This window comes from Enoplosus armatus, chromosome 8 (genome assembly GCF_043641665.1).
Source record: "Enoplosus armatus isolate fEnoArm2 chromosome 8, fEnoArm2.hap1, whole genome shotgun sequence".
Taxonomy (NCBI): domain Eukaryota; kingdom Metazoa; phylum Chordata; class Actinopteri; order Centrarchiformes; family Enoplosidae; genus Enoplosus; species Enoplosus armatus.
The window spans coordinates 17033060-17060491 of record NC_092187.1 but is presented as its reverse complement, the minus strand read 5'-3'; the positions used below and the strand labels follow the sequence as shown (position 1 = coordinate 17060491).

General features: G+C 40.5%; 4 protein-coding genes across 4 annotated transcripts in view; 1 reads left to right on the top strand and 3 right to left on the bottom strand.

The window, feature by feature from the left end:
• On the bottom strand, positions 1-3453 carry mrps25 (mitochondrial ribosomal protein S25). Its single transcript, XM_070910755.1, has 4 exons — positions 3267-3453; positions 2147-2253; positions 1965-2052; positions 1-574 (listed from the first exon to the last, which is right to left on the bottom strand). Exons 1-4 carry the CDS (start codon positions 3398-3400, stop codon positions 385-387), a joined length of 519 nt encoding a protein of 172 aa, XP_070766856.1. The 5' UTR covers positions 3401-3453; the 3' UTR covers positions 1-384.
• Positions 3454-6479: 3026 nt separating this feature from the next.
• nr2c2 (nuclear receptor subfamily 2, group C, member 2) lies at positions 6480-16213 on the bottom strand. Its single transcript, XM_070910369.1, has 15 exons — positions 16100-16213; positions 13965-14049; positions 13540-13632; positions 13149-13349; positions 12878-12983; positions 12526-12705; positions 11592-11748; positions 11398-11488; positions 10381-10567; positions 9692-9873; positions 9287-9408; positions 8229-8368; positions 7740-7877; positions 7503-7608; positions 6480-6672 (listed from the first exon to the last, which is right to left on the bottom strand). The coding sequence occupies exons 2-15, from the start codon at positions 14022-14024 to the stop codon at positions 6480-6482; spliced, it is 1956 nt and encodes a 651-aa protein (XP_070766470.1). The 5' UTR covers positions 14025-14049; positions 16100-16213.
• Positions 16214-19404: 3191 nt separating this feature from the next.
• On the top strand, positions 19405-21964 carry b3galt4 (UDP-Gal:betaGlcNAc beta 1,3-galactosyltransferase, polypeptide 4). The gene has a single exon (XM_070910547.1). The coding sequence runs from the start codon at positions 19671-19673 to the stop codon at positions 20793-20795; it is 1125 nt and encodes a 374-aa protein (XP_070766648.1). The 5' UTR covers positions 19405-19670; the 3' UTR covers positions 20796-21964.
• A 631-nt stretch (positions 21965-22595) lies between these two features.
• The window catches only part of wdr46 (WD repeat domain 46), a 12006-nt gene continuing 7169 nt past the window's right edge, over positions 22596-27432 (bottom strand). The window contains exons 8-14 of the mRNA XM_070910611.1: positions 27352-27432; positions 25757-25992; positions 24860-25013; positions 23851-23998; positions 23430-23620; positions 23190-23303; positions 22596-23079 (exon numbers count right to left, since the gene is read on the bottom strand). The exon at positions 27352-27432 is cut by the window's right edge and continues 70 nt beyond it. Coding sequence (XP_070766712.1) covers positions 22960-23079; positions 23190-23303; positions 23430-23620; positions 23851-23998; positions 24860-25013; positions 25757-25992; positions 27352-27432 — 1044 coding nt within the window. The 3' untranslated portion in view covers positions 22596-22959. The remainder of the gene's footprint in view (positions 23080-23189; positions 23304-23429; positions 23621-23850; positions 23999-24859; positions 25014-25756; positions 25993-27351) is intronic.

Here is a 27432-nt window from a genome sequence, read left to right as displayed (position 1 = left end):
CACAGGCAAATTGATTTTTATTTGAATGTTGACATTGCAGTGTTGACACTGTGCCAGATGTAAATCACATCCAGATGTGTGGCTCCTTCAACCAGGCCGCATCATGTACAAACACCAGGTGTGACATCAAGTTATCCAAACCTTGACCTAAGTTTTGACTCCCCACACGTCATGTGTTCGTAGGTTCCTGCTGCTTATGGTGGACTGACAGGTCTCAGTCAAGCCAGTGACGATCTCACAGTGGGACCCATTTAGTTACAGAAATTTACATCAAAATATGCAATGTGGTAGTCCTTTTAAAAATCTTACAAAATCAAACCTAACATCACAATGCCATAGTATTGTCCAGTGAATATACAACAGTCCGCTCTCCTTCTTGGCTTCTCACTCCTGTGACGCTGCCATCTGGGCTCGATACTTGCCCGTCATCTCCTTGGGCAGCGGCGTGGTGCCAGGACACGGCACCTGGCCCTCCACCTCACAGATGCACTCCCTCAGACAGTACTTCTTTGGCCCAAAGTTGGCAGGGTTGGAGGCCTGCATCTTGGCTCGAGCCTCGGCTTGTAACACTTGTCTGTAAACAGGAAGAGGTGGGGGAATAAATGCATTTATAGGTCTGGTCACTGCAGGAATGGGCTTTTTTCACAGGAGATGCTTATATGTTATGTTTAGCTAGTCTTAGTTTTCATTAGTTAATTGATCTTGCCAAGTGAAATCTAAAAATTATATCCACATTACTCATGATCTTTAAAAATGTGTGTAAACATCATGAGCTCTCCAATCACAGCTACATTTTCAATACCAACATACATAGTCAAAGGTATCCAATATGTGAATTATTTCCTGTTACGCAGACCTAATCACAAGCACAATATAAACAAATATACAGTTGCAATCAGAAATTTTCAACCCCCCAAAGTTTTTTCCAAGAGCAAGATTCTGCTTTGGATGACTTCTTTATGAATTGAGTGATACATAAAATCAACACAGAAAATGCATGATGTAGTATTTGTGTGTAACAGTATATTTTGTTAAGATAGCCATGTCACAATTATTGAACCCCTATATAATATTGTTGTTTTTAAAGCTTTCTGACAGTTTTTATGGCCTAAAGTGGAGTTGAAACATAATTAAGCCTTTGGGAACTCTGATGATCCTTCATTTGCTTCAGCTGTGATGTATATATAAACCCCATCCATGAATTCAAGGTGAGTTGCAATCATGGGAAAGACAAAGGAGCTTCCACAAAACCTGAGAGAGGAGATTATTTCATCACACCTGAAGGGCCTTGGGTATAAGATGATTTCCAAAAAATGTAACATTCCAAGAGACACCATTGGGAGCATTATAAGGAAGTTTAAAACTTATGGAACAGCTGCCAACCTGCCTGGCTGTGGAAGAAAGCCCAAAATTTCATCAAGGGCCCTTAGCAACTTAGTCAGGATAACTAAGAAAAACCCCTGTGTGCACACCTCCAAGTCAACCAAAGTTTGGTTGAGAAAAAGATCCTGGAACGTCCTGGAGTGGCCTTCTCAGTCACCAGATTTAAATCCGATTGAAAATCTTTGGTGGGATTTAAAGAAGGCAGTTGCAGCACTTGCTGCAGAAGCTTGTCAGCACTTACCGAAAACGTTTGTTAGAAGATATAAAAGCTAAAGGATGCTCCACAAAGTACTGAAGCTGGGGGTTGAATAATACTGCACATGCACATGTGTTAAAAGAGTTACATTTTTCAGTTGAACTTCAAAGTTAAGTCAACTTCTGTTGTCAAAATAACTCAAATATGTATCAATGAATATTTTTTGTTGTTTAATGAGATTTTTTGTCATTATCTTTCATCCACATCACTATAATGTCTTTTGAGGTGAGGGGTTTGAATATTTCTGATTGCAACTGTATGTATGTAATGTAGGTGTCATGAAACCTGGTCCACCCTCAACTCAAAATAACTCTGAATATCTTACTCTGATTTGCCCACAATCTTCTTCACATGTTGTGAAATTAGTTTGTGGTCCTTCCCTTCAACATCCACCAGAACTTGCTCCCCGTCATCTGCAGAAGAGACAGAGGAGATCAGCCCAAGCTAATAATAATAATAATAAGAAGAATAAGAATACAAGTCAAACAGCGGTGCGAGGTTACACACCCAGGTAGAACTTCAAGAACGGTGATGGTGTCATATTTTTGAACATCATTATTTGGATCCACGGGTTTTTGTACTGAATCTGAGGAATATTGAAGAACACAAACTTCCTGTAGAACAGAGAGAGAAAAGTACACAATTTATGAACAGCTTCACTTCACAGGTGGTCTGACTTTCTTTAAATGTATGCTTTATTTACCTTTATCTATCCTTGACTATTTTCTGATTATTGGTTGTCATTGCAACGGTCTTAAAGGCCACATTGACTTGGGAGTTAGTTGATCTAACCATGGAAATGTAAAAGTTATGTCCACATTACTCATGCTCTTTGAACATTGTCTCATGTAATTATCTTCTGTAATAGCTATGTACATACATTTACACTGATTCAATACTTCAAAGATTCAGAGAAAGAGAATTATGCATGTACACCACTGCTACCTGTTAAGTGTTTTTAGATTGATGTGTTTGAACTTATTAAGTGTTATTTGAGGGAAAAAACAGGTGCTGGTACTTCATTATTTTTGTGTTTGAAATAAGAAGTGACAGCCAGATGGCTAGATAGATAAAAGACTAAACCAAATTAGAGCTGAAACGATTAGTGGATTAATCAGAAAATTAATTGCCATCTATTTTGATAATCATTTAACCGCTTATGGCAAAAACATTCTGGTTGCAGCTTCTTTAATCTGAAACTGTGCTTGTCTTTGTCTTCCTACTATGATAACAAACTGAATATCTGGGTTTTGGACTGTTTTTTGGTCAAAACAAGTTACTTGAAGACGTCGACATTTTATAGACCAAACAATTATCCCGATCAATCTATCAATCGGGAAAATAATCAGCACAATTGTAGATATTGGAAATGATTAGCTACAGCCCTATAATCACAGGACTGACATTTAAGTCCATGCCACTTTTCACAGTAATAGCTATATACATGTAAATTATTCTATGACATATAAAGTGAGACTGAGGTTATGCATGCACACTGCCAACTGTTTTTCCCCAGTTTTTCGGTCACTGGAATAAACGTGGCGGTGGTATTTAACATGTTTTTGAGACATGTCTGCAGTGTTTCAGCTAGCTGTAAATGTTTTGGCTAGCTGTTGTTAGCTCTGACCTTGCTCCGTCGCTGAGCTCTCCATGTGTGTTGTAATTGACCGTCATGATCTTCACTCTGTTTTTAAAGATGATGTCGCCCTTCTGGAGATACTCCAGAGTCCTCCGGATCGGAAACCTTCCTTTCATAGGCATTTTAAAGTCCTTTTTTTTAATTTACAAAATACCATCTGAATGCAGTCTGCGCTCGGAGCCGCACAATCACACGGAGAGGCGCCTTTTGATGACGTTGTAAGTCAGTCACCCGGGCGACCAGGTCGTTGATAGTTTTCACCTTTTTATTGCTACAAGAACATAGACAAGTATAATACCGCATGCATCGTCCGCAACTATATTTACCAGTGTAATATGGTGAAGACGTAGAAAAAAGTGAGAAATACAATAAAATAATTAATAGTTGCAAAAAACAAGGAAAAATAAATATACTAGTAAAAAAAAAGCAAGCCACTTCTTACTTCTGATGGTTTAGAAGTAATGTAACGTCACAACGTTAAAATCCCACATTCAGGTAAATATTTAATGCTTTTCATAGCTTTTCTTTTTCCTGAAATAAGTGTCCACATCTCATCTTGTTTTCATGAATGAAGTCTTTGCCAAGAAAAATGTAAAACTTTACAATGAAATGAGGTTTTGAGTTGTTCAGAGAGCAGTAGGATACGATATTGACATCCTTGATGTTTATATTGACAGCGTAACAAATAGTTTCCCACATATTTCCAAGCTTATGAATTAGTGGTCTATAAACACTTCTACATTACAAAAGCTACATCAGGACACTGTTTGCAGACAACTTCATTGCAGTAGTAACGTGTTTAAAAGATGAAGAGACATCTTTCACTTAATTGGAAAAACTGGTGTGATGTGTCCAAAGCTTAGTATGAGATGGGATTCTGGTCGTTTTCAGCATGAACAGACTCAGACATGTCATATTTCATAATCGTTTATTTCCTTTTATAACATGTGGCTTCAGAGAAGCCACCTCAGAGACTGGAATGCTGATACAGGAGCTCAGTCGTTAATACATTTGTTTTATATCTTCATCGGTGTGAGGTAGAAATGTAGGGTTGTGACAGACTTGAGCAAAACATGAATGTTGTTTGAATTTCTCAATCTCAATGTTTGAAGAAATACATTTTATATGAGCAGAAAAGTACATTTACACAGTATAAAATGTTAACCATAGGATACTCAATCCACAAAGCTGAAAAAAAAAAAAAACTTTTCTGATCTAATATCCTCTAATGTGGAAGCTGCTCATGGTAAATATTTTAAAGCCACGACATTTAAATTAACATTTTTTCATACAGCATTTCATAAAATGCACTTTAAGCAACTTCTTCATGCACTGCAATGCACTATAAAAATTATAACAATGCTCCTTATTAGGGCAGACAGCCACAAGATTATAAAACCTGGCTTAAAAACAACATGCACTCATTTTTATGAAATTACATGTACAAAGGTCATTTCACAACAGTGCCTTTACAAACAGTCTGTATGGGGTTTAAACCCAAATATTGACATTTATTTCACAAGACATAGTCCTGGTTGACTTCTTTACATCCCCGTCATCATTCATGTTGCTGTGGATGTTTATTCTGAACCGTCATACAAGTGGGTAAGTCGATGCACATCTCCATATGGTCTTCAAGACATCAATGCACTCAAGACTTCCCACAAAATCTCGTTTTGTTTTTTTTTTTTAAATCAGGGAAACCTGCCCAAAAGTACTTTAAGTACACTTAGTATGCAACAAGCAAATTTGTTCACAACAAATTAAAGTTTTTAGAAAAAATAAAAAACACAAAGTTTTAGTCAGCATGAACAAAGTGGGAACGCCACAAAAGCTGATTGATGTGCACTTAGCAGAATACAAACAAACACATGTACAAAAACAGTAGCATGGCTACACATACGTAACATTTTCGAACCCAAAATCTTCAAGATAATCTGATTCCTTAAAAGAAATAATTTCCATTGATAAATACACATACAAAATGCAGATGGAGAGGGAACAGGCATGACACTGACGGGACAGAAGGAAGTAACATACACTTGATTGTCATAAAGGGAAAAGTGATGAGGTGATTGCACATGTTATATTAGCAACATGTTCATGATAACCCAGAAATGAGTGTACCCAAACATAAAAACACTCCCAAACCTGAAATCTCTGAGATGTCATTCAGTATATATTTATAAAAAAAAGACATATGGTCAATTTAACTTTATTTAATTTGGCTAACGTGACTTTGTGAATGTGAGTTAAAAGTGAAACTGAAAGACAGAATGAAATCAGACGTTGGTCAGTAAGAATATGGTAGCTCAATGATATGATAGCCGGGCCATATGAACACAGATTAAAGATGAATTAATTGAGGTTTGAGTTAATTATTGTACCTGATTGGAGTTCTCATTCCAACTATTATTTACATTTATTTAAAGTAAAGAACTGTACATTTACGTCTCGCACCGTCTTGGAAATTCAGTTAGTTGGAAAACAGAGAAAATTATTACAAAGCATGTTTTAATTCCTTGTTGTATGACATTCAGAAAAGTCATACTTAGTCTTTTTAAAAGTCTGAATTCTCAATTTAACAGCACAGCCATTAAAAATACCAGTTTTTACTGCGCCAATGTTCCCAAATACCAACATAAACAAATATTTTGCAGCTTTAAAGTACACTTTTAAAGTTAAGTACTCAGATTTACTCAAGTCTTCAGAGTAAACTTTTTAAATAGGTGGAATTCACTTCCACATGTTTAGATTACAGACTGGGCTTCTTAATATAGCTCATCTGATGTCTGCAAAAACAAGCTAGTGCTAAATTATGTATGTGATCAATGTGAGAGCAATGTTAAGGCTTAAGATAAGACTAAAACTATTTGAAAGGCTTAGCTCAGACGGTAAAGTTCACATGTAATTAGCCTGAAGTGCTTTAAAGGAGATGAGCACAGTTGCAGCTGCAGAGGATTCCTTTTTCATTCAGTTCAGAGTGACTGAGTTTAGGCCAGAAAAACAGCTCCAGAAAACATTCCAAGTGTCATCCTGGCGTTCCAATGCCGGTTTATCTTAATCTACCAAGGATTCCTGAATGACTTTGCACCATGCATCGTTAGAAAACAAGGGGCCGCTGCAGGATTTAGGACTGGGGTTCAACAGGAAACCCCTCGAGAGACAAAGACGGTACCTGAAGTGGAGACTCGCTAATCTTTAATTCGACAGTTCTGGGTGCTGGAGTGACGGGCTGTCCAGGCTGTTGTACTCCGCCGTCTCCATCTTGAGGATGTAGGGAATGATGCTGTCAATAGAGACGTTACCTATCAGGCCAGTGAAGAAGAGCTCCTCTGTGATGCTGGAGTTCATGAGGCGCAGGGCTGGGAGACGAGTCAGGATGCGGGTCAACCTGGGGAAACAAACACACCTGCAAAGTCATCCTGATATCCTGTGTTTACTTTGGTTTTCTTTGCAAATAAGACGTTCTTATAAGCTCCTTGGCGTTTTATCTAAAGTCATAGACACTTAAATCTTTAAAAACATTGGTCTGATGTGCCCCCACAGTCCTATCAGATGAGTACCAACACCACTTGTCATGTCCCAAATGTATTCACTTTAATAGACTTTAAACTGGATGTTATTTAACACTATTAATTATACATAAGTGGACAGTGTTGTAGTGATCCTGGAAGTGTTGATGTTTAGGCTTAGTTTCTTCATTTCTGTATTGGTCAGATTTGCATTCATACTTCTACTGCTGGGAAGCTTCAGCCTGTTATCCAGTACTTGTATAGCTTTCTATTTTGACTTATTTGTTCACTTTGTAGGTTGTTTTCATGACCTCAATCACAGCACGTGTTTAGGTGTTACAACTAGCTCAGGCTGGTGGGAGGCGTGTCTCCTGTGCAATCGGCTTATTGTAACTGGTAGTTTTTTCGTTATTGTGACAACAAATATACAAAATATCAACCTCACACCATTTTACACAAATGAGTTGAGCTACTCCACAATCTTTCCAGGTACACGTACTCCAGGTTGGAAATCACTGCTCCGTACCTTAAGCTATCAAGGAATAAAGGACACTTTTCAGGTTGCTAAGCAGGCAGTGTTTAATTCATGAAATGAAGTATTATTGTGAATGTCTACATACACATACTTGCACAACGATCAACTGTAATTCACAGTGTCTTACTATGGTGGGGAAGTTGAGCTGACTGGTTAGACTGGAGGTGTGAATACCTGTAGGTGTCATCCGGGTAGGTTTTCTGCACGTAGTCCTGCAGCTCCATCAAGGCTTTCTCCTGGAACTTCTCGATCTGCCCGCCGCTGTCCACACTCGGGTGATCTGATAAGTAAAACACACACAAAATGCAAATACAGGTCATTTATTCAAATCACTTTCACTCTTCCACAGAATTCTTTTTATCTGACTGATAAAAGCAATAAAGGTAGCTTGATTAAGAAAAGCAGACTCACCAGGGCTGAACAACACTATAGCCTTCAGGTAGGCGTATTCGTAGCTGTCAGTCTCCAACCTCGTCATGCTGTTGCAGAACTCCTGGAACTTCCAAATATGCTCCATCACCTGCTTTACTCTCTCCCCCGAAAGCTTGTCTGATGGAGAAGAAAAGGCCCAGTTTGATATATTAAGATTCATAAATTACTCATTTTTTTAGTTGTTTAAACTTTATCAAAAAGCATGTCATCATCATCAAAAGTTCAAATTTCCCATCACTTCGTTGACATGTTCTTTAGACATGTAGTTCTTCAATTTACATCTAAATTTAATCTGTGGTATCTGAGCCATCATTCATCACACATGGACTAATACACAATGATATAGCACCATCTGGGGCTCATGAGTGTAATATTGGAATGTGGTGTCAACAATGCCTACAATGCTACAAGTCCTGTTTATATGCGTGAGTCCTACTGAGAAATGATGACGAGGTCTGTGGTCCATACCGTCCTGGATGCTGCTTTGGAGGTGGTTGATGATGGCAGTGAGGATGGTCGACAGGTTCATCACATGAGCGCACTGAGCGAGACCCAGAGTGAACAGCTCATTCCAGCACGCTCGAACCAAACTGGTGTTTGCCTCCTGACTGAGGAAGACAAATTGACAAGTGTGAGTATGTAAATAGACAATAAAGCACTGCATACCTATAGATAAATATAGATTCATAAAGTTATTTACTGTACTTAGATAGGAGCTTGCACTGTTATGGTATGGTATTATTTATATAAAGCCCCTTTTCAGACATACAATACGCAACATTGCTGGATTCATCATGCTGTGAAAATTATAGCATTTTGTCATTCTGACATCAGTGACTTTTATATTAATGTTCCTTACATTCAGACATGACAGGACATTTAAAGGAGAGACAGAGAGAGATTTATATTTTGCTAGTTAAACTAATGCTAGTTAATCTGGGGGCAAAGTAAGGCGCAAAGGGGTTGTATTCATAGGTGTGTTTTGGGTGAAACAGGATTAAACCAATCAGAGTGTCATCCCCCATTCCCATTATTTAAATGATGCACCCTTTAAATAGTAGGAAAATACTGCTCCAGACTTTAGACCAGGTTTTTGTTGGCCAATGGCGGTATCACTCTCTGCTGCCTCAAGATAGCAATGCACCAACAATGCGCCTGTCCACACCTCATTTTAAAGCCAACATGGCCATGGCCGCACAGATGGGTGCAAGTACATGTGCTACTTACACAACTTGGGCGCTGGCTGGAAACTAGCGATGACACTTGCGCTGCGCTGTGTGCCGCTTTGTGCCAGGTCTAAGATTGGGCCTTTTATCTCTCTTTTGTTTCTGCAGCCTTCACAGTAATCTGATAGCATTCTGACTTTGTGCCATGTTGAAAATGTTACAGACATGTTACTAGGTTTGACCTTGTAAGACTGGCGTTGAGACTTTTATATCAAAGTGACAGACATGAGACCAACTTGTTAAATTGCTGTAAAGGGTCTCATGTCTGACAGGGGCTTAACACCATAATTCAAGTCTCACCCAAGAGCCGAGAAGGCCGGGATGGAGCGTGCCCAGTGCATGGAGAGAAAGAGAAGTCTGGAAGCTGACTCACAGATGTAGTGTACATTCAGATACTCTGGCATGGGGCTGGGCATGGTCAGCTAGACAGAGAGGAGAGGACAGAGAACATTTTAAAAACAGATGAATGCCAAGCTTGAACAGTTTCAGTATGTTTTTGACAGAGTTAAATATACAGCAAAAAACTTTGAGGGTGTAAGGTAAATATTTATATCATGGTCAGTCAAGCTTTTTGTTCAGAATTCCTTTTCCCTCTGAAGGGAAACAAGTTGTATCCCTAAATTATAAACAGTATCAGTATAATAACAGACACACTTGACTCACAAGTGTGTCTGTTATTTGGGTCATTCACCTCACTGCACCCACCTTAAAGCCGACATGGCTGTCTGTGAGCAGTGGTCCTTCCACCTCAATGATGGGGGTCTCCTGGTCTCGACCAATCAGCTGGATGGTTGTTCCACTGACACACTGCGACTTTTCTACCAGACTCTGTCTGACCCCGACTTCAGGTGGGTTGAATACTTTGGCCAGGGTGTCAAAGGCACTGTGCGCAACAAACACACACACTTTTAAATTAATCGATTTGATAGAAAACTCTCTGCAACATAAATAGAGTTGTATATAAATAAAATAATCATAGAAAAATCATTGAATAGCTATGTCAGTGGTAAAATCATTGCAGATATTACAATCCAAAACTGACTTAAATTAAATGTTTCCTACATATGAAAATGTGAGATAAAGTGAGGTAAATGTCATTCATACATTTATAGGGTTAATTATTATTTCTTACAATATCTGACAGCCAATCAGAGTTTGGCGACAGTAGTCTTCTGTTCCAAATGTAATGAACAATACAGTATATGCATTATACATAACACTTGACAATAAGTGAGAAGTACAACTCATTTTAACCTTTTTTTGGCCTCTGTAGAGAAAACCATGTTCCATTTTAAATAATCTACTCCCCGAGAGGCCCCTAACTTGACACATTAACAAGATTGACCAGGAAAAGACGAGAATTCAATGACGAGATGTTGCAGATACCTCTCAAACACAAACACACTCCCCTCTTCTCTGTGCACTGCTGACTGACCGTGTTATCTCGCTGGCAGACTGCCCCTCCTGTTGGCTGTCTGAGGTATCACCATTGTTTAGATTCTCTTTCAGTGAGTCACTAAGGTTGGCCAGTGATGTCACCACATTGGCTAGTGTCCCCAGGTCCCCCTGTCCAGACTCCATCTGAGGACAAATGAAACAACACAGATTATTTTCCATCAAATAGGTCCGCTGAACTGGGATCCACTATAGACACAAAATAGTGTCCTTAACTGGAACAAAGCACTGAAATGACAAATCCTTCTGAAAACACATTAAAAGGATAAATAAAGATTGAAAAAACAAACCCTGTTGTTCTAAAAAAAATCTGCCTTACAGTGTAGAAGCTGTACAGATTAAGGCAGACTTTAGCCCCGAATATGAATTTCTGCCGGATCAGTTGTCGTTTGAGGTGCAGTTTGAGGGACGTCACAAAGCCTGATTAATTGCCTGAACGACCACCTGTCGGAAATTTTGGCTGGCTGTCTTGCAGTTTGAGCAGTTCCACTGTCTGAGTTTCCTCATGGCTGCTGTCTGAAGATCTGTAATAAACTGTAGTGAGCTTGTTTTATTGGAGTAATACTTTTCATGTTGTGTCTAAAACTGTAGTCTCGACTGAATCTTCCAGCCATCTGCAGCTCCATATTTTTTCCCCATTCATAGTAGAATTGCAAGTAATGCTGCCTTTCTCTCTTTTTGTCAACATTGAAGACACGTTTATCTTGTTTGAATAAACTTTATTGGAATAGTCAATGGACGAAACTGATAAATTGATCTGTACAGTGTGAGCATAAAAGTCAGAGGTTCTGGCCGTGCAGAAAGGCCGATTAAAACGTGAAGTAAATACAATGTACAAAAACGACAAAACCTTACAACTCCTCCTCAAGGATCATACTTCTATTACAAGGAGCAAAATGAGACGGCAGCAGAACAGGCAGAAGTTATATTTACGGTAACTGCAGTAACAGCTGTACCTTTGAGTCAGTGGCCAGCAGCAAAGTTCCATCACTCTGGATGACCGGCTGCTGGATATTAACCAGCATCCCTTGGTCCAGCAGGCTGGATCTGCACGTCACAGAGCATCATCAAAAACCAGCTCACACAACACCGACATCAACAGCTAAGAGAACAACGCCTGAGCACCGTCTACAGATGTGATCCCACTGACCTGGAGCCATCGGTCTCTGTATCGGAGATAAAGGTCGGTGTGGCGATGAGCGGACTGTTTAGGTCCTTGCGAATGTAGATCTTTTGGGTAGAGGCAGCACAGTTGGCATGTTTCTCTCTGGGCACGATATCGATGGGTTTTCTCTCACTCTGGACAGCTGAGAATAAACAGCAGACAAACTGTTTTTTTTCTAATGGTTATAAGTGAATGGTTATAATAATAATAAAAGTGATCCCAGAGGAACGCTAGTAGAATTCAGTGTCTTGCTGAAAGACACTTCACTGAAAGGTCCTTCTAGTGTAAATGGTTAGAATTTTTCAAATAATTAAGGAAATGCAATAGACTAAGGGACTTGAAAGTGCAATATTTGGATAAAAAAAAAAGCTTCTCCTCTCTCCACCCTGCAGATGCATTATCAGGCTTTCTATGGTGTTCACCAGATTTAATAGACTTTTAAAGACCTTTTTAATACCACATTTAATGCCTTTTTCAGAAACATAACAGCTGAAGAATGACAGAAAACAGTAGGAACAATAAGGCCTACAATTATTTTTTAAGCACATGAATTTATTGAAATTCATATCTCATTTTTTCAGTACTTCCCAGCTGTGTAGAACAATATATCCCAGTAATGTAAGTTTATGCTAATACTGACACTTGCTCATTGCGTGATGATTAGCTTCTTAGCTACTGTAACAATAGTGATGGTGTTTGCTACAGATTTGATGGTGCTGACTGAAACTCTCCTGACAGCTCGCAACCACATACAAGCAAATACATTTTTATGGCTTTTTTTTGAGGGATCTGAATTCAATGCTTTTTAATACATTTAAAGACCTGAAAACCTGTTAATACCTGCCTTGTTTCTGAGTGGAATTGGGGTTTTTTGTCTACATGTTTTTATATGGTCTCCTGGATTTGGATGCAAACTCACACTCGGTCTTCATCCCCATCTTAAGGCATTTCCTCAACCGACAGAACTGGCAGCGATTGCGGTGGTGTTTGTTGATGACGCAGTCCTGTTTACTGCGGCAGCTGTAGGTCAGGTTCTTCCTCACGCTCCGCTTGAAGAAGCCTTTACATCCCTCACAACTGACCGCTCCGTAGTGACGCCCTGAACACAGAGAAAACTAGTCAGAGCGTGTGAGTCACTGTGAGCATGGGTGCACGTTCGATTGCTGACAATGTGCAGTGAAACATGCTGTCAGATTTGGCATCAGGATACTTCAGTCAAAATACATTTGAATCCTCACATCTCCAGGTAATGCAGCTGTAAGCTTTATTACCTGAAGCCTTGTCCCCACACACCAAACAGTACTCCACTGGCTGGGGTCGGTTCAAGTCTCCTGACTGCCCTAACAACCGCTCCATTGACACTGGGTCTGTGACGATCTGAAAAGCAAAGTCAAACACAGGCCATTAATCTTGTGTCTCACCTTAAAACAATGTCCATATCATGGTTATAACACTGTGAAAATACCAACAGATATCAAGACAGAGATATTGCCAATAGTTTTGCTATGTATCAGGGGGTTGGTATTAATGGGGGAACTGTACCTGTATCCTTCCTGGCATCAGGCTGTCTGCAGCAGTGAAGATGAGCTGCTTAGTGTTGTGGCTGTCTGGTGAGGCCAGGATAACCTTGCCTGCCCCTGAGCTGTCAGCTGTAGTCAGAATGAACTGCTGCTTGGGAGCACTGGACGGCTTCATCGCTGTCACTATCTGAATCTTCTGGCCTGTCTGCTGGTCAGTTACAATCTGAGGGTGTTAAGAGATGGAAGAGGGAGACAGAAAGGGGGGAGGCATTGAAGGTGGCAGAGCTAAGTCACATGTTGTAACGTCAACTTGTTCATAGCTGCTACTAATGTGCCGCAAGAGGACAACATCATCAGGTAGCAGCAGTGTCACATTCTCTGAAGCCAAATAATGTTGATAGCAAAGCAGTTACCTGTATTCGCTGTGGTGTTGTGGCAGGCTCAGTGGAGATGACGTGAAAGCGCTGTGGAGACTCACTCATCGAGTCTGAAGGAGAGGATGATGCCTACAGTTTGAAACACAATTCAACACATACAAATTATAATCAACAAGTCCGCAAAACAAATAAATTTTACACATAGTCTGCGTAAAGAACACAAATGTTATACAACACTTTTACACAAGTACAAGTCAGACCTTTCTAGAGGACCTCCGTCTATAGAAGATATGTCTCTATGGCAACAAATAAAGGCAGCATCCGCTAACCACACAGCCAAAGAGAGCAGCATCACAGTATTTTTAATTTAAAGAATAAATAAATAAAAATATGGGTTACATGGAACAACTCAGCCTGCCGGCAAACAGTACATCATTAAAAGTCTCCCTCTGTACACTCACCTCTGCCTCATGCTCAGAGTCCACTTTCTGCTGAGAGAGCAGATTCGGGTTGGTCGTCATGATGATGTAAGGTCATTAGTGAGGTCTGTTTGGAAAGATGCCACAGACATTAATCAATCACAACAGTACAGTGCAATTAACAGTTTTATAAATATAAAGTTGTGCCGGTGGATTATGGATGAGGCATTATAAAGTTTTATCTGTGATGAAAGTTTATTTCTTCTTGATGATTTAGAGGGGAGGTGTTGTCTGATTTGCGTGACTTGGCTGCTGTAGCACAGCTATTTCTCATTGGGGTTTCAGTTGTTCTCCATTGTTTTGATGCATTGTTGTAAATGTAAAAGGTGTCACAAAGAAAAACCCTAACTCAAGACAGCAACTTTCTTTTTCAGCATAGTACATCAAATCAAACAGACATCAACAAAATTTAAAATAAAATTATCAACATATTTATAAGATGTTTACTGCTCCACATTTTGCCTGTCATTAACATCAGATAAGATATTTTCTTCCACATCACACCTACTGTAATATTCTTCCTGTTCAGACACTTTAGGTAAATATTTTGTGACAAATCCAGCCTCGGATGACTTCAGTGATGTCACCACAAGTCCATGTCCTCTGAGTGTGACCTGGACATGAGATTTGAGAGACAGTTGATAACCAGATTACACTACTGTCTGAACCTCACATTGTCCAATATGACACTGCAACAAAGGTGGACAACTGACGTCCCTACATAGAAACTTACCCCCTCTTATACACATATCCCTACATCACAGATGCATCAAAGACCACTGTCTTTGCTTCCATTTTTTTTTTTTAACAAATGGCACATAAACCAACCTGGTGTGTCCCCTTACATGTGACTTCATACTGATCATAAAGTCAAAAGTTTTGTACCTCTGCATATTCACACACAGAGAATGAGCTGACACCATGGAAAAAAAACATTTCTCTTCATTGGAAACAAGATTGAGAAAATTGTGTGAGTGTTTGCACTTTTGTTAAATGTTTTGCACACCATACTTTCGATGTGATACTTGTGCGAAAAGAAGCACAAATCATTAAAAGTGAAGTGAATGCATTTTATATGCATCTGTAATAAAGTGCTCCGACTACTCGCAGATGCCTGTTCATTAGAAATGTAATAACCCTAATGGTACATAGCCAAACTCATCATCAGCCATATACATCTCCCCAACACAATGTATAGGTATTTGAAAACCTATAAATCTATATATCAATTGTGAGCGACCACAATGCACTTGGGCATCCTCCTTGGCAGATTTAAGTGATAGCCTCTACTCCTACCATCAATAACATCCTTGCACTTGACAGTTTTAACTCTGTCTTTGTTGCTTTGGGATTATGCTAAAGAATACAATTTTGACAGCATAAGTGAAAAATGATTTATGTGCCTGCAGTAGCTCCACATGCTCACTGACCAAAGGGAGGAGCATGCTGCTTCATATTGTTCACCGATTGGTCTAACAGGAATGCCCATCAATACCTCCTTCCCCACAACACAGAACAAAATGGAGAATCTGGCAGTCAGCCAATAACACAGGAGACGAATCCTTCTGATAAATATATTACAGCAATTTTCTTTCTCGACAGCAGAGTGAACGACTGTTGATGTGCTGGAAGTAAATGTAAAAATGCAGCTTTGGTGAATAAAGTCAAAGTCATAGTTATTTCAAGCCACTCATGTCCCCGGGATGGCAAAGGTAAAAGGGTCGAGTTCATCTGCAGCAACTAACATATAGCTATTCGATGTTAGCAGTTTAAGCTAGCATGATACGAGTCAACGCAACAAGGGCTGCCTCAAGAGCCGACAGTAGCTGTCCCTCCCCTTGGATTTGTCATTTTAGCATGCAGGGATTGGTTCAGTTGAAGTCGACGGTAGTGTCACAAATTAATAATTAGTTTAACTATCTGTAAAGCATAGCAGCGTAGCCGGACTGAGCCCAGCGTTTCTCGTTGATTGTCCGGCTCCCGAGTTGCCAGAGTCGGGCAGGAAGGGAGCTCTGCATCGGCTGGCTAACAAGATAGCTGGGAGATTAGCTGCGCTCTTTTACCATCCGGTATCTCGGACAGCTTTCTACGGTTTTCAATCCGGGAGTGACACTTACCTCCGAGGAACGGTGGTCACCAATTTGGAGTTCCCTGTTATTTTATAAAATATTTGTTTTGGTTTTCTTCTGTTAAAGGTCATAGTTCGTGACCCCGCACCGCCAGCGCGTCGATGATGGTTGAGGTTTTTTTTTCTCCTTCCTCTCTCTCTCGCTTCCCCGCGCGCCTCCAATACTCCCCCCCCCCCCTCTTGGCGCGAGCCAGACAGGACTGACGTCATCATGTCTGACTGTCTAGGGACTTTGCTGTCAAGTTAAATGTGTTTGAAAATTAACACAATAAAATCATAATGTGTAATCAGACGTATTAGAGTCGAACTCATAAGCATTGGTCCTCCATCATTAAAGTGTTTCCGGTCTCCTCTCTCAGCAAAATCAAGGAGGTGTCATAAGAAATGATAGACAAAAGAATGTAATTTGTAATTTAGTTGTTTGTAATATGCTATAAGTCAAAGCCATTTGTTCCATTTATATAATTGATTTAAAATGTAGTTATGACCCTTGGTAATTTAAATAGTTAATTATGCTGTCATGTGTTCAAATTTTACTTTTGAGTTTTGAAGAATGATATTCCTCTTTGTCTGTACACTCCTTGTATACTGAGTATTTCTATAATTTAGAAAAATATTACGTTAATACAGAAAAAAATACAAAAATAAATAAATACGCATTTTCCCAATGACTGCCACATGAACATCTGCACAGTTAGCTGCTGCTAATGCTGAGGAATACCTACTTTCCTTTCACTTTGTATGATCAAAACAAATGATAGATCTTTGTTATGCGACTGCATTATTTAATTATATTGCCATATTGCTATGTAACCAGGAAAAAGGCCTCACTGAGATTAACAATTCCTCTACATGAGTGTCCTGAAGACACACAAAGCACATTAGATCAAAAGGCTAAAAGCAAGGATTGCTAAAATGACAGCAATAAATACACCATAACAAGTATCATAAAAACAGATATATGCAGTAGATTTCCTTAAGAGTAAATACATGAAAGGAAAAAAGAAAAAAATCTTCTTATAAATGAAAAATTACAGTTAAGCTATAATAACTTCCTTATAATAATCAGCTTTGAAATCCACAGATATCACTACCTGAACTTGTTGATTTGTTTTGGATCTGTGATTCTCTCCAATCACCTGTCCTTCTCAAGTTTTTGACCTTTTAACTAAACACTTAATAAGTCGACACTGTGTATATGTGATACTTGTACTCAGGTATTTAATGTTTCGCCCACTTATTTTTTGGCTCCTTGAGCAGTGAACCAGGTCGTATGCAATGTAACAAAGCAATGTATTTGCTTAGAGATTGGCAAATTCATTATATTCACCTTTAACTGTCTATAAGAAATGTACCAATTAAGAATGTCAATGTCAATGTCTGTGAGGATGACAGTTCATAGGTCCCTTAAAGAGTTGAGGACTTGGAACGCTCCTTGACATCCTGCAGCCGTCATCAGAGGGAAATGTCAGCTCACCAAAAGGCTGAGACAGAGAAATTGCCAGGTTGGCCCCTGTGGCTTACACTGTCAAAAAGCATTTAGGAACTGAGAAGAACTCTGCACAAAGAAGGTCTGACACATATTAAAAAAGGTAGGTTGGCAGTGCTAGCATCATTCATACGACAAAGATGTTCGCTGCAGGTTTGTAATTAAAGTGATTACATATAAGCAATTTACAATACAATGAAAACAAACATTTGCAGCACAAACATAACTCATTCTTACATGCTCTAATGTAAATTTTTTTGTGTCCAAAAACCTTTGTCATATTTGTGCAACTCCAAATGTAACATATAATAGTATAACAAACACCAAAGTATATTATATAGTCAATGTTTGTACCAGTAGAAAAGGGGGGGGGGGGGCACACTTTCCAGGTATTGTCAAAATACCATAGCTTGTATTAATACCTTTAAATGTTAAACAAATGTAATTTAGTCACAAAAATCAGGTAATGTTTTATTCTTCAATATGCTGTTTTTATACTGTCTGTGATCTCTGGCTTATGGTGACATACTGCTATAAAATCCTCCATATTCTGTGTACTACAAGTTTGTAACTAAAGCAACCCTTACAGTACAATAAAACACCTTAGTACAGTTTGCACACTTGTATGCATGCACGTACTTAAAAGTTTAATGTTAATGTTAGTACTTGTGTTTGACGTTTGTTTTTGCACTGTTCTACAGTGTGTTTTGTTCGTGTACTGCTGCTGTGACATGCAAATGTATCAGTATTGAAGAAACAAATGCCTATTTTATCTTGTTTTATATCTAATGCTTTGGATCCTTTTAAATCCTTGTTTTTATTGTAAAGCACTTTGAAACTTTTGAAAGGTGCCATATAAATAAAGTTATTATTATCGTCTTTATTATTTCTTTCCATTGGTGCGCTCAGTCAGATCTCTGCAGTAGCGCAGTAAGAGAATCATTAGACATTTGTCTGCATTTACATGACCTTCCCTCCAATTTAATGGAAACACCAGGTGTCGCCCTGCACCACCAGGTGTGACAGTACTTGGCGTGCAGAACAATAGGCACACGGCAGAGCTCTTCACACACCTATTCAAATGATAAAAAATAATACCTCACATTTTCTCGCTTCTCTCAAACAGGCACATTTGTCTTCTTTCCACTTGATTCAATATCGTTTACGGACTCTGATTGCTTAATAGGCTACAGTGCATTGATCATTCATCGGCCTCTATTGGCGAAAGGGATGTAGGTCTACATCCCTTTCGCCAATAGATGCTTCGCCATTATTTGTCCATATTGCAGCTATAATCGGAATCTGAGTGAAATATGAATGAATAAACAGCAGGGCATATAACCGGCAGTCCAGGTATAGAATCAGGTTTGACATTGATATAGCCTTTTAATCAGGGCCGTCTGACAAATCTAATTCTCTAAACAAAGACTTTACAAAGCATACAAACATAAACACACCAAGGCTATGCATTAGGTCAACATTTTTTGATACGGAATTAAAGCAAATGGGATTTTTAGGAAAAAGGCAAATAGGAATTTGGATGCCCTATTAGATCTGCTTGCAAGTGGGCTGGTTTTGTCCGCGGGGCGGTTCGTGGAATACGCAGCCTTATGTCCGGAAAACAAAACTGCAAATCGAAAGCAAAAGACATCAGGACGCGTTTTTCAACTCAAGGGTGGAGCAATTCTGATAATTTGGCACGCGTTCACGGTGTTGCAATCGACCTCAGAGCAGCTCCACGTTGTACAGTCAGAGCACAAATAGCTTCAGGCTGCCGCTGCTGCCGGATCGACCGTTTCATTTGCGCAGCTGCGTATCCCACTTTTGTTGAACTGGCTGCAGCATCAAGACAAGGGTGCCGGCTCTTTTACCGCATTCAAGCGGACGCTGGCGCTCTCCTGCGGCTGCTGCTGCGGGATAGTGGACTACCTGAGCAAAGGAGCAACGAGGGTATCAACAGCGGGGGTAACGCAATGATAGTGGAGTGATTCTAGTCGTGGAGACAAGGGAAGGGGGGTAGTGAGAAACGGCAGCAGCTACAGCGGTCTTCAGAGCTGCGCAGCGGTAGTGGATGTTGGTCATGGTCGGACGGGGGCTGTGGGTATGTAAGCCTCGGTTTGGAAAGCGAGGTAGCAGGCTTGGTGTTTTGCCTTATCTGTGCGCGGCGATGGCGACCGCAGGCCTCCTGGCTCTGCTCTTTTTGGACTTCATCGAGTCATGGGTCACCTCCATGAGCATGAACACGGTGGTGGAGCCACACGCCGGCATCATCCCCCAGCAGAGCCTCCCTCCCACCAGACCCGAGGAGTTCCTGCTCATGCCCAGCCCGCTCGTGTGTCAGCGTGCTAAGCCTTACCTCATCACCATGGTTACCTCGGCTCCTGCCAATCAGAGGGCCCGCCAAGCCATCAGGGATACCTGGGGAGGGGAGGTGGAGGTGAGGGGCCTGCGGGTCATGACCCTCTTCATGGTTGGCGTGGCGTCTGACCCTGGACTGGCCAAGCTGCTGATAGAGGAGGCCAGAGAGCGAGGAGACCTGATTCAGGGGCGTTTCCTGGACACCTACTCCAACCTCACCCTGAAAACCCTGTCCATGCTGGGCTGGGCCCGCCGGTTCTGCCCTCAGGCTCACTTCATGGCCAAAGTGGATGATGATGTCCTGTTCAATCCCAGCGCCCTCCTGCACTTTCTGAACAAGAGCCGTAACCCCTATGAACAAGGAGACTTGTACCTTGGCAGGGTGCATCTCCATGTGGCTCCGGACCGTGACCCGGACAGCAAGCACTATCTCCCTTCAGGGGCCTACCCTCCCTCTGTCTTCCCAGATTATTGCAGTGGTACAGCTTACGTTCTGTCCCGCTCTGCTTTGCTCAAAATCTCACTGGCAGCCTCTGCATCACCTTTATCCACACCCCTGCCCCCTGAGGATGTGTTTGTTGGTCTGTGTGCCCGGGCAGCTGGGGTGCTGCCCTCTCACTGCCCACTCTTCTCTGGTGGCCCAGCTGTGCCATACGGGCGCTGCTGCTACCAGGCCATGGTGTCCATACACCACATCCCGCCCAAGGAGATGCTGCACTACTGGGCCGACGTCCATTCATCACAGCCCTGCTCCTGGCTCAGTCTGCGTGCCTCTCTGGGGATGTGCAAAGTCAGGGCGATGCTTGGGTCAGCTCTGGGGCTGGAGCAAGGGTTGTGAGGGTTAATAAGATGGAAAACTGGACTCATTGGGGCCGTGCCTCGCTTCAATACTGTGAACAGCACAAGTGCTCTTCAGGCTGTGAAACTACACTGAGAAAATGTCAGTTTATTTTTATAGCTTTATTTTTTTAACCACTATAATGTATTCAACCGGCTTTCTTTTGCAGAAAAGGGGATAATCGGCTGGTAGTTTGAAGAATTGTCACAATAGTCTTTAAAGCATTGTTAGACTGTTAGCATCCTCCATTATTGCACTGACACATATTGTAGATGTAGAACAAACACCATTGGCATGCTGATAGTATACAGCGAGGAAGTACAGCCGCTTATGTGATGAATGCACATTGGAACAAGTATTTCTATTAAAACACTAAGTCTATACGCTGCTACCATCATATATTTAACACCTGTGTAGTCTATCACCAGGTACTTGTGTAGATTTTAGTCTGTTAAAATGCGTCAATGCATGATGTTCCAAACAATAGTGCAAATAGATATCAAACCACAGGTCTCATATACCCAGTAGGGAGGAAGTAATACAAACAAATATTTATCAGCTAAGACTTTATGTTCAAAACAGAAAAAGAATCACCTCTGTACAAGATGCATCCAAGGAATTTCAATAATAATAATAATAACTTTATTTATATAGCTCCTCTCAAAACAACATTACAAAGTGCTTTACAGTAAAAACAAATGACAAAAGTTACAGAAACAAAATCCAAAACATAAGATAAAAATATTTAGCATCAGTTAAGAAAAAGCCATGAGATGAAAGTGAGTTTTAAGAAGAAGGTTTAAAAGAGGACACTCTTTTAAAGTGAGATGTACTCTGCTGGTTCCTGTGGGAACAGACAACAGAGGAAGTTGCTCGGTTATTCTGCAGCTTCATGTCACCTGAATTGAGATATATAACCATGCAACTGAAGTGATACACAGCTATAACCCCACTGAATTGTAGTATTTATTACCATTCTCTGTAATAGTGAGATTAAACAATAAGTAGAATATGAATGGCAGCTTTGCGCTGGTGTGTCTGGGTCTGGTCTCAGTACATTTTAAAAGATAGTTTACAGTGTGTCAGTATACCGTTGAACGTCTGTGTGTTTACACTCAGGAAATATGCTTGAATCAAATACTGTCACCAATAAACAGCTCTGTATCTTATGCAAAGTTTGCCTGATGTTGTTTTTAGAAAAGAAACACACACACACACACACAAGTTCTTTTCACTTAGGCAAGTGATCCCAACAATAAATTAAAGATCCACAAATGTTATCAAAAATATCTGTAATTAGGACTTAGAATTAGAAATGTGTCCCTCAGTGGAAGGAGTGTCTCTAACTTTGATTTACAGTTTATTCCAGTAGTTATTAGGTGTTTGTTTCCACAGTCAGTTTGTATGAAGAACTTGTAGAGCTAATCTATTCTGGGACTCAACTTCTGTCAGACAGCAAGGATGCGGTGGCCACATTACTTCCTGAATTGCTTGAGCAACGGTTTCCCTTCCTCCTTCTTCCCTCTGTATTCCAAAAAGCTTACAAGTAGCTTACAAGTATTCCATATATATCATTTTATGAATTCTTGTCCTTTTCAAATCATTACAAAATTGCTTTTATGGTCCCACTCATGTATTGTCACTGTTACTGGTCACTGTTGAACAGACATCGCCTAAACATGCCTGCTGAGGAATTTGGGAGGGATGCTGTGGGGAGTTATTCTGTTAATAAGTTAACCAAAGTGTTGCCAATATGAAACATTCAGCTGTGATCTCAAATAACACTCTGAGTTCAGACACTTGGCATTATGTTGTTTATTTTTTAACATATTCCTAAAAAAAACTTGACGTGAGCCCAGTCTGTTCAGCTACCACAGCACTCATAGCCATGGCACTTCACATTATCCACCCATGTAGACAGGAAGTGCTTCAGGCAAGCAGCATTAAATAGAACTGCTCTATCAGTGCACTCAGCATTGATTACAGATGAAATGTCACACATCAGAAGAGTCTTTATTAGCCGACCACACCCAGAATTTCTGCAATTGATGTTTTGTTCCCACAGTGGAGTAATGTATCCAAAGAAATGTCCTTTATGTGATGTCCAAAGGTCGCCCCCACAGAATGTCACAGGGTTCTGGGCTGAACAAAGAGTCCTCCTTTTCTATTTTTTGAATCTGTCCAAAGCAGATCTCTGGCTAGATAACACCGCAGCCTTCTTCTCCTTCTCCTTTCTCTCTTTTTCCAGCTTCACTTTGTCCTCCACAGTTTTCCTGATTACATCCTGGGGGGGGGGGGGGGGGTAAACAAGTCAAGAGAGATGAGCCAAACACTGCAGATATAGCAGAAAGTTCACACTGTGATTGCATGAATCTTATATTCTGGATTACTTACCCTCTGGTCCACATGAGCCACTTGTTTCTTGCGCCTTTCAACACTGCCAGCAGAACTACGACCTTTTTTCTTATACTTGGGAATGAATTTTTCTTTGGCAAGTGGGTCAAAGCCCTGGGAAGACAAAAGAATGCTTTTAGAAATCTGTAAACAACATCTTCAATCTTTATTTAAAAAATGTGCAGATCTACATGAAAGCAAAATTTGATGTGCACCAATACGATGCTTCCAGACACTGACCAGAGCTTGGACCCTGTCTTGGTGCCTTTGCTCAAAGGTGGCGTGGTCAACCCGTCCCAGCTCGGTGGGGTCAAGGCTGATGAGCTCTGGCTGGATCTTCTCCAGCAGGGCTTTAACCTCCCACTCCTGCCTCTGCTTTGCACTGCGGTATGGATTTGCATCCAGACCGTCAAAGTTAGGCTCTCCTGCGCCTGTGAATGGAAATGGAGGACAGAGATAAAGGCGGGAACACTTTTAATGCACAGAAAAATGTGTTAAGTGATGGCTTGCAAGTTGCTTGTCGCACATCAGGAAACCACATCACTGAGCCACCAGTTTCCTCTCATTATTCTAGAGTGCTCACTTTGACCCTTTTTTAGTCAGTGCAACCTTGTTATTCAGTCTATTTAATATGTAGGTACAACGTGAAAGCTAGCAGGACCTGGCACGAGCATGCTGGTGAAACCGTCTCCGTGGCCCACTCCGAGGACATCCTCAAAGGGACAGAAGTGCAGCCCCCAAACTGTTCTTTGCGCTCTGTGAACCACGTAGGGTTTAGTCACCGGAGTGCTCCACACGTCCCTGTACACCTGCAGAGAGACAGTTACTCACAGATTAAGTGATATGAGGGTGAAATATAATATAATACAATATAACATAAAAGACAAAAGACAACTAATTGTATTCAAAAATGACTTTCTGCAGTGTCGTAGCAAATTTAAAAGCAATTACGCGCAAAATGTCAGCTTGTTTTTTTTAGAATTCCGTCTTTGGTGCGAAGAAATCACTTCAGACCCTTTTCACAACAGACACTTTGACTTGTTCTGACTGAAAACCACAGCTGAACTTGATCACATAAAATAACGACAATTATATTGCAGTGAGCTAGTTTCAGGGTCCTGGTATTGGGCATGCTCGCGCTTCTTATAAATCATTTTGCAGTCCATCAAGCAGTAATACTATATTTTACAGCTCCCATAGTTTCCTGACATTTCCTTAAAAAAGGAACTTATATGCAACTGTAAATTCAAAGGAAGGTTCCTGAGAAGGGCAACGCCGATTTGTGTTCAGTCGCACACATATACAGGTTTAAGTTTCCAAGATGAACAACAACTGCTTTTAAACTGAACACTAAATTAAGTCAACTCTAATATCTGTCTCTTGGTTCCCAATACTTAGTACCAAATTACATAATTATTTATTTGATAATTATTAGGAAATTGCAGACATGTAAAAGAAAGTGTCACCAATGCTGTAACTTTCATTTTTCAGTACCCTGTGTCTATGGTTACCACTTGTTCTCGCTAAGCAAAAGTGTTTTTGCTGCTCACAGTAGACATCTGGCTGTGTTCACTCATAACAAGCCTCTGCTCTAAATGCACCCCTTCCTGTGCATTTGATCATTTTTCCATGGCAAAAAGTTAATCGTGCAGTGAGGAGGTGATAATGACCTGGACAATATCTCCTGTGGCTGCAGACAGCAGCCCCCTTTGGCTCAGTGACAAACAGGAAGCTCCAGCAGGAAGGAAGTAGGACTTGAGGGGCTTGAAGGCTCTAATGTCATACACCTTCAGCTTTTTATCCATGCCAGATGTCACCATGTATCTGCCAAAAGAGGAGACCATTACTACAGATTGCTCTCTGGTGGACATTGAAGAAACTGCAGATGACTTCTCACAATGGAAAATGTTATACTTACTCAACCCGACTATAAAGCTGTGATATGGATTTATGGCTTTATGGATTTACTCTGCACACTTGTTAACCATTAACCACCCACTGTCTCTGCTTGGGGGACGCTAGCACTATATACAATTCACAGACTGTTACATGTGATACACTGCATGTATCGAGTTCAAGGTCTTTATTGTCATATGCACAACAATTACAGGGAAGCAGTCGCTGGCAATGAAATTCTTAGTTCTCAGGCTCCATCCAACAATGCTCAAACAATATGTATAAAAAGGTTGATCGTTTTGACTAATGTTTGTGTCTTTGTAGTCATTTTCAAAAAGGACGTGCCGTCATAAAAATAATCAGGCACAATAAACTGACAAGCATGCAACAGAATCCTTAAGAATGTGTTATCTCCAGGCAATGGGTGTTCAAGGTTGAAGACAGGATTTTGTCAATGATTACAAGGATTTATTACACTCTCAAAGAATAATGTAAAATATTAACGTTTTTACTGGGACTATTGTGAAGCAGCCTCTACGTAACATACACAGAAAATTATCCACAACTTCCTGCCTCTAAAAGAATTCCAATATATAATAATAATAATAATCACCATCATAATAATAATATGTTGTCCTACATAAGAAGTGTGAAGTTTTAAGGTGACTCACGTGCCCGTCTTGTCTACAGCGACAGAGCGCACACTGCCCTGGTGACAGAGCATCTTGACGAGGGCTTCTTTCTGGTTGGGCGACCAGAGGGTGACCGTGCCGTTGTGGTGGCCTAGGTGGATGATGGCATTATGGGGGTTCTGGCACATCACGTCAAGCCGGCCAGTCTTGGTACAGATGGCGGCCACCTCCTTTCCCACAGACACATCCAAGTACTGCAGGAAACTTGTAGCACTCTGAAGACAAGAGGGAGAACAAGAAAGTTTGTAAGAGCTGATTACTGTTGGTGAATTCAAGTTCTTTATGGAGGGGGGGGGGGGTAGCACTCCCGGTCAATGTGTTTGATTTTAAATGTATTGGATTTTATTTTACTCTAGATTAGGGGTTTTCAAACTGTGAGGCGCAGAGGGAGAGATGTGAGGCAAGTTAAGTTATTGTCGTTTGTCCTGAGGCAATTAAGATATTTTTAAAACCCTTAGCTTGTGACTGCAGCAATTTGCGTCAGTCATGACTCCAAAAAGTACAAATTTTCAGTCGCATCTGAACACAGACATGATACACATAGTTTTAGATTCAGTGTGACTTCCCGAGGATATCATTATCTCCATAAAAAGGCGCTCTTTATAACTCCAGATCTTGCCTGAGAATCATCACGTTTGTAAAGGGGACCTATTATGCTCATTTCCAGCTCTATATTTTCATTTTGTGATTCAACTAGAGTAGCTTTGCACGATTCACAGTTCAAAAAACTCCTGATTTATCTTCTACTGGCCCTTCATGCAGACCCTCTGTCTGACACAAGCCGTTTGAGCTCCGATCTCTTTTAGGCCCCCCTCCCTAAAAGCCCACTTTCTGCTGATTGTCTGGCCAAGTTGTGGAAGTCTTTGGAAGAATTTCCAAAGACAAAATGTAAACCTAACGTTACTAAGCAATGTTGACATACACTCAAGCATCTCATCTGTGCCTGGAGCAGAGATACCATGGCACGGCGATTGAAAAAAACGGAAACGGAGCATTCGGAGCAGTCTGAAGCCTGAGCTTTTGGCTCACAGGGATTACTTTTACATACGTTTACCTCATTATTTGGCAACTTTGGCAATGTTTAGAATGAATGACATTGCAACATTATATATATATATGACAGAAAATAAGGAAAATAATAATCGGTCCTCTTTAAGTTTTCTTCAGTTTCAAAGTAACCCAGTAATAGCTGTCTTTACATCCATGGACACAAACAGAAACTGTTTATATATATTTTTTTAATAAGCTACTTATTTTTAATGGTGCCAATTTGCCAATCTATCCATCATTCTGTCTATACTTTTTTGTAGTGTGTGATAAACTGTCTAAGCCCATTTACGTTACTTGTATTTATTATTATTGTGATAATGTTTATCACTGCTTCCCTCTTAGCCAGATCTCTCTTGAAAAAGATATTTTACCTAGTTAAATGAAGAAAACCTCTCTCACTTGATAATAGCATCTGATACAAAACACCAGGGTGTGTGTGTGTAGTATCATATGTGTAATATATTAAAAATAAACATGCAATACATCATGTGCTAAACCTATAAGAACAGCTTTAATGAACCCACCGCTGTGGCTAGCAAAAAGTGGTATGGGAGGAACTGCATACGAAGGACGTCATTGAATTTGCGGATGCAGTGAAGCTCTAT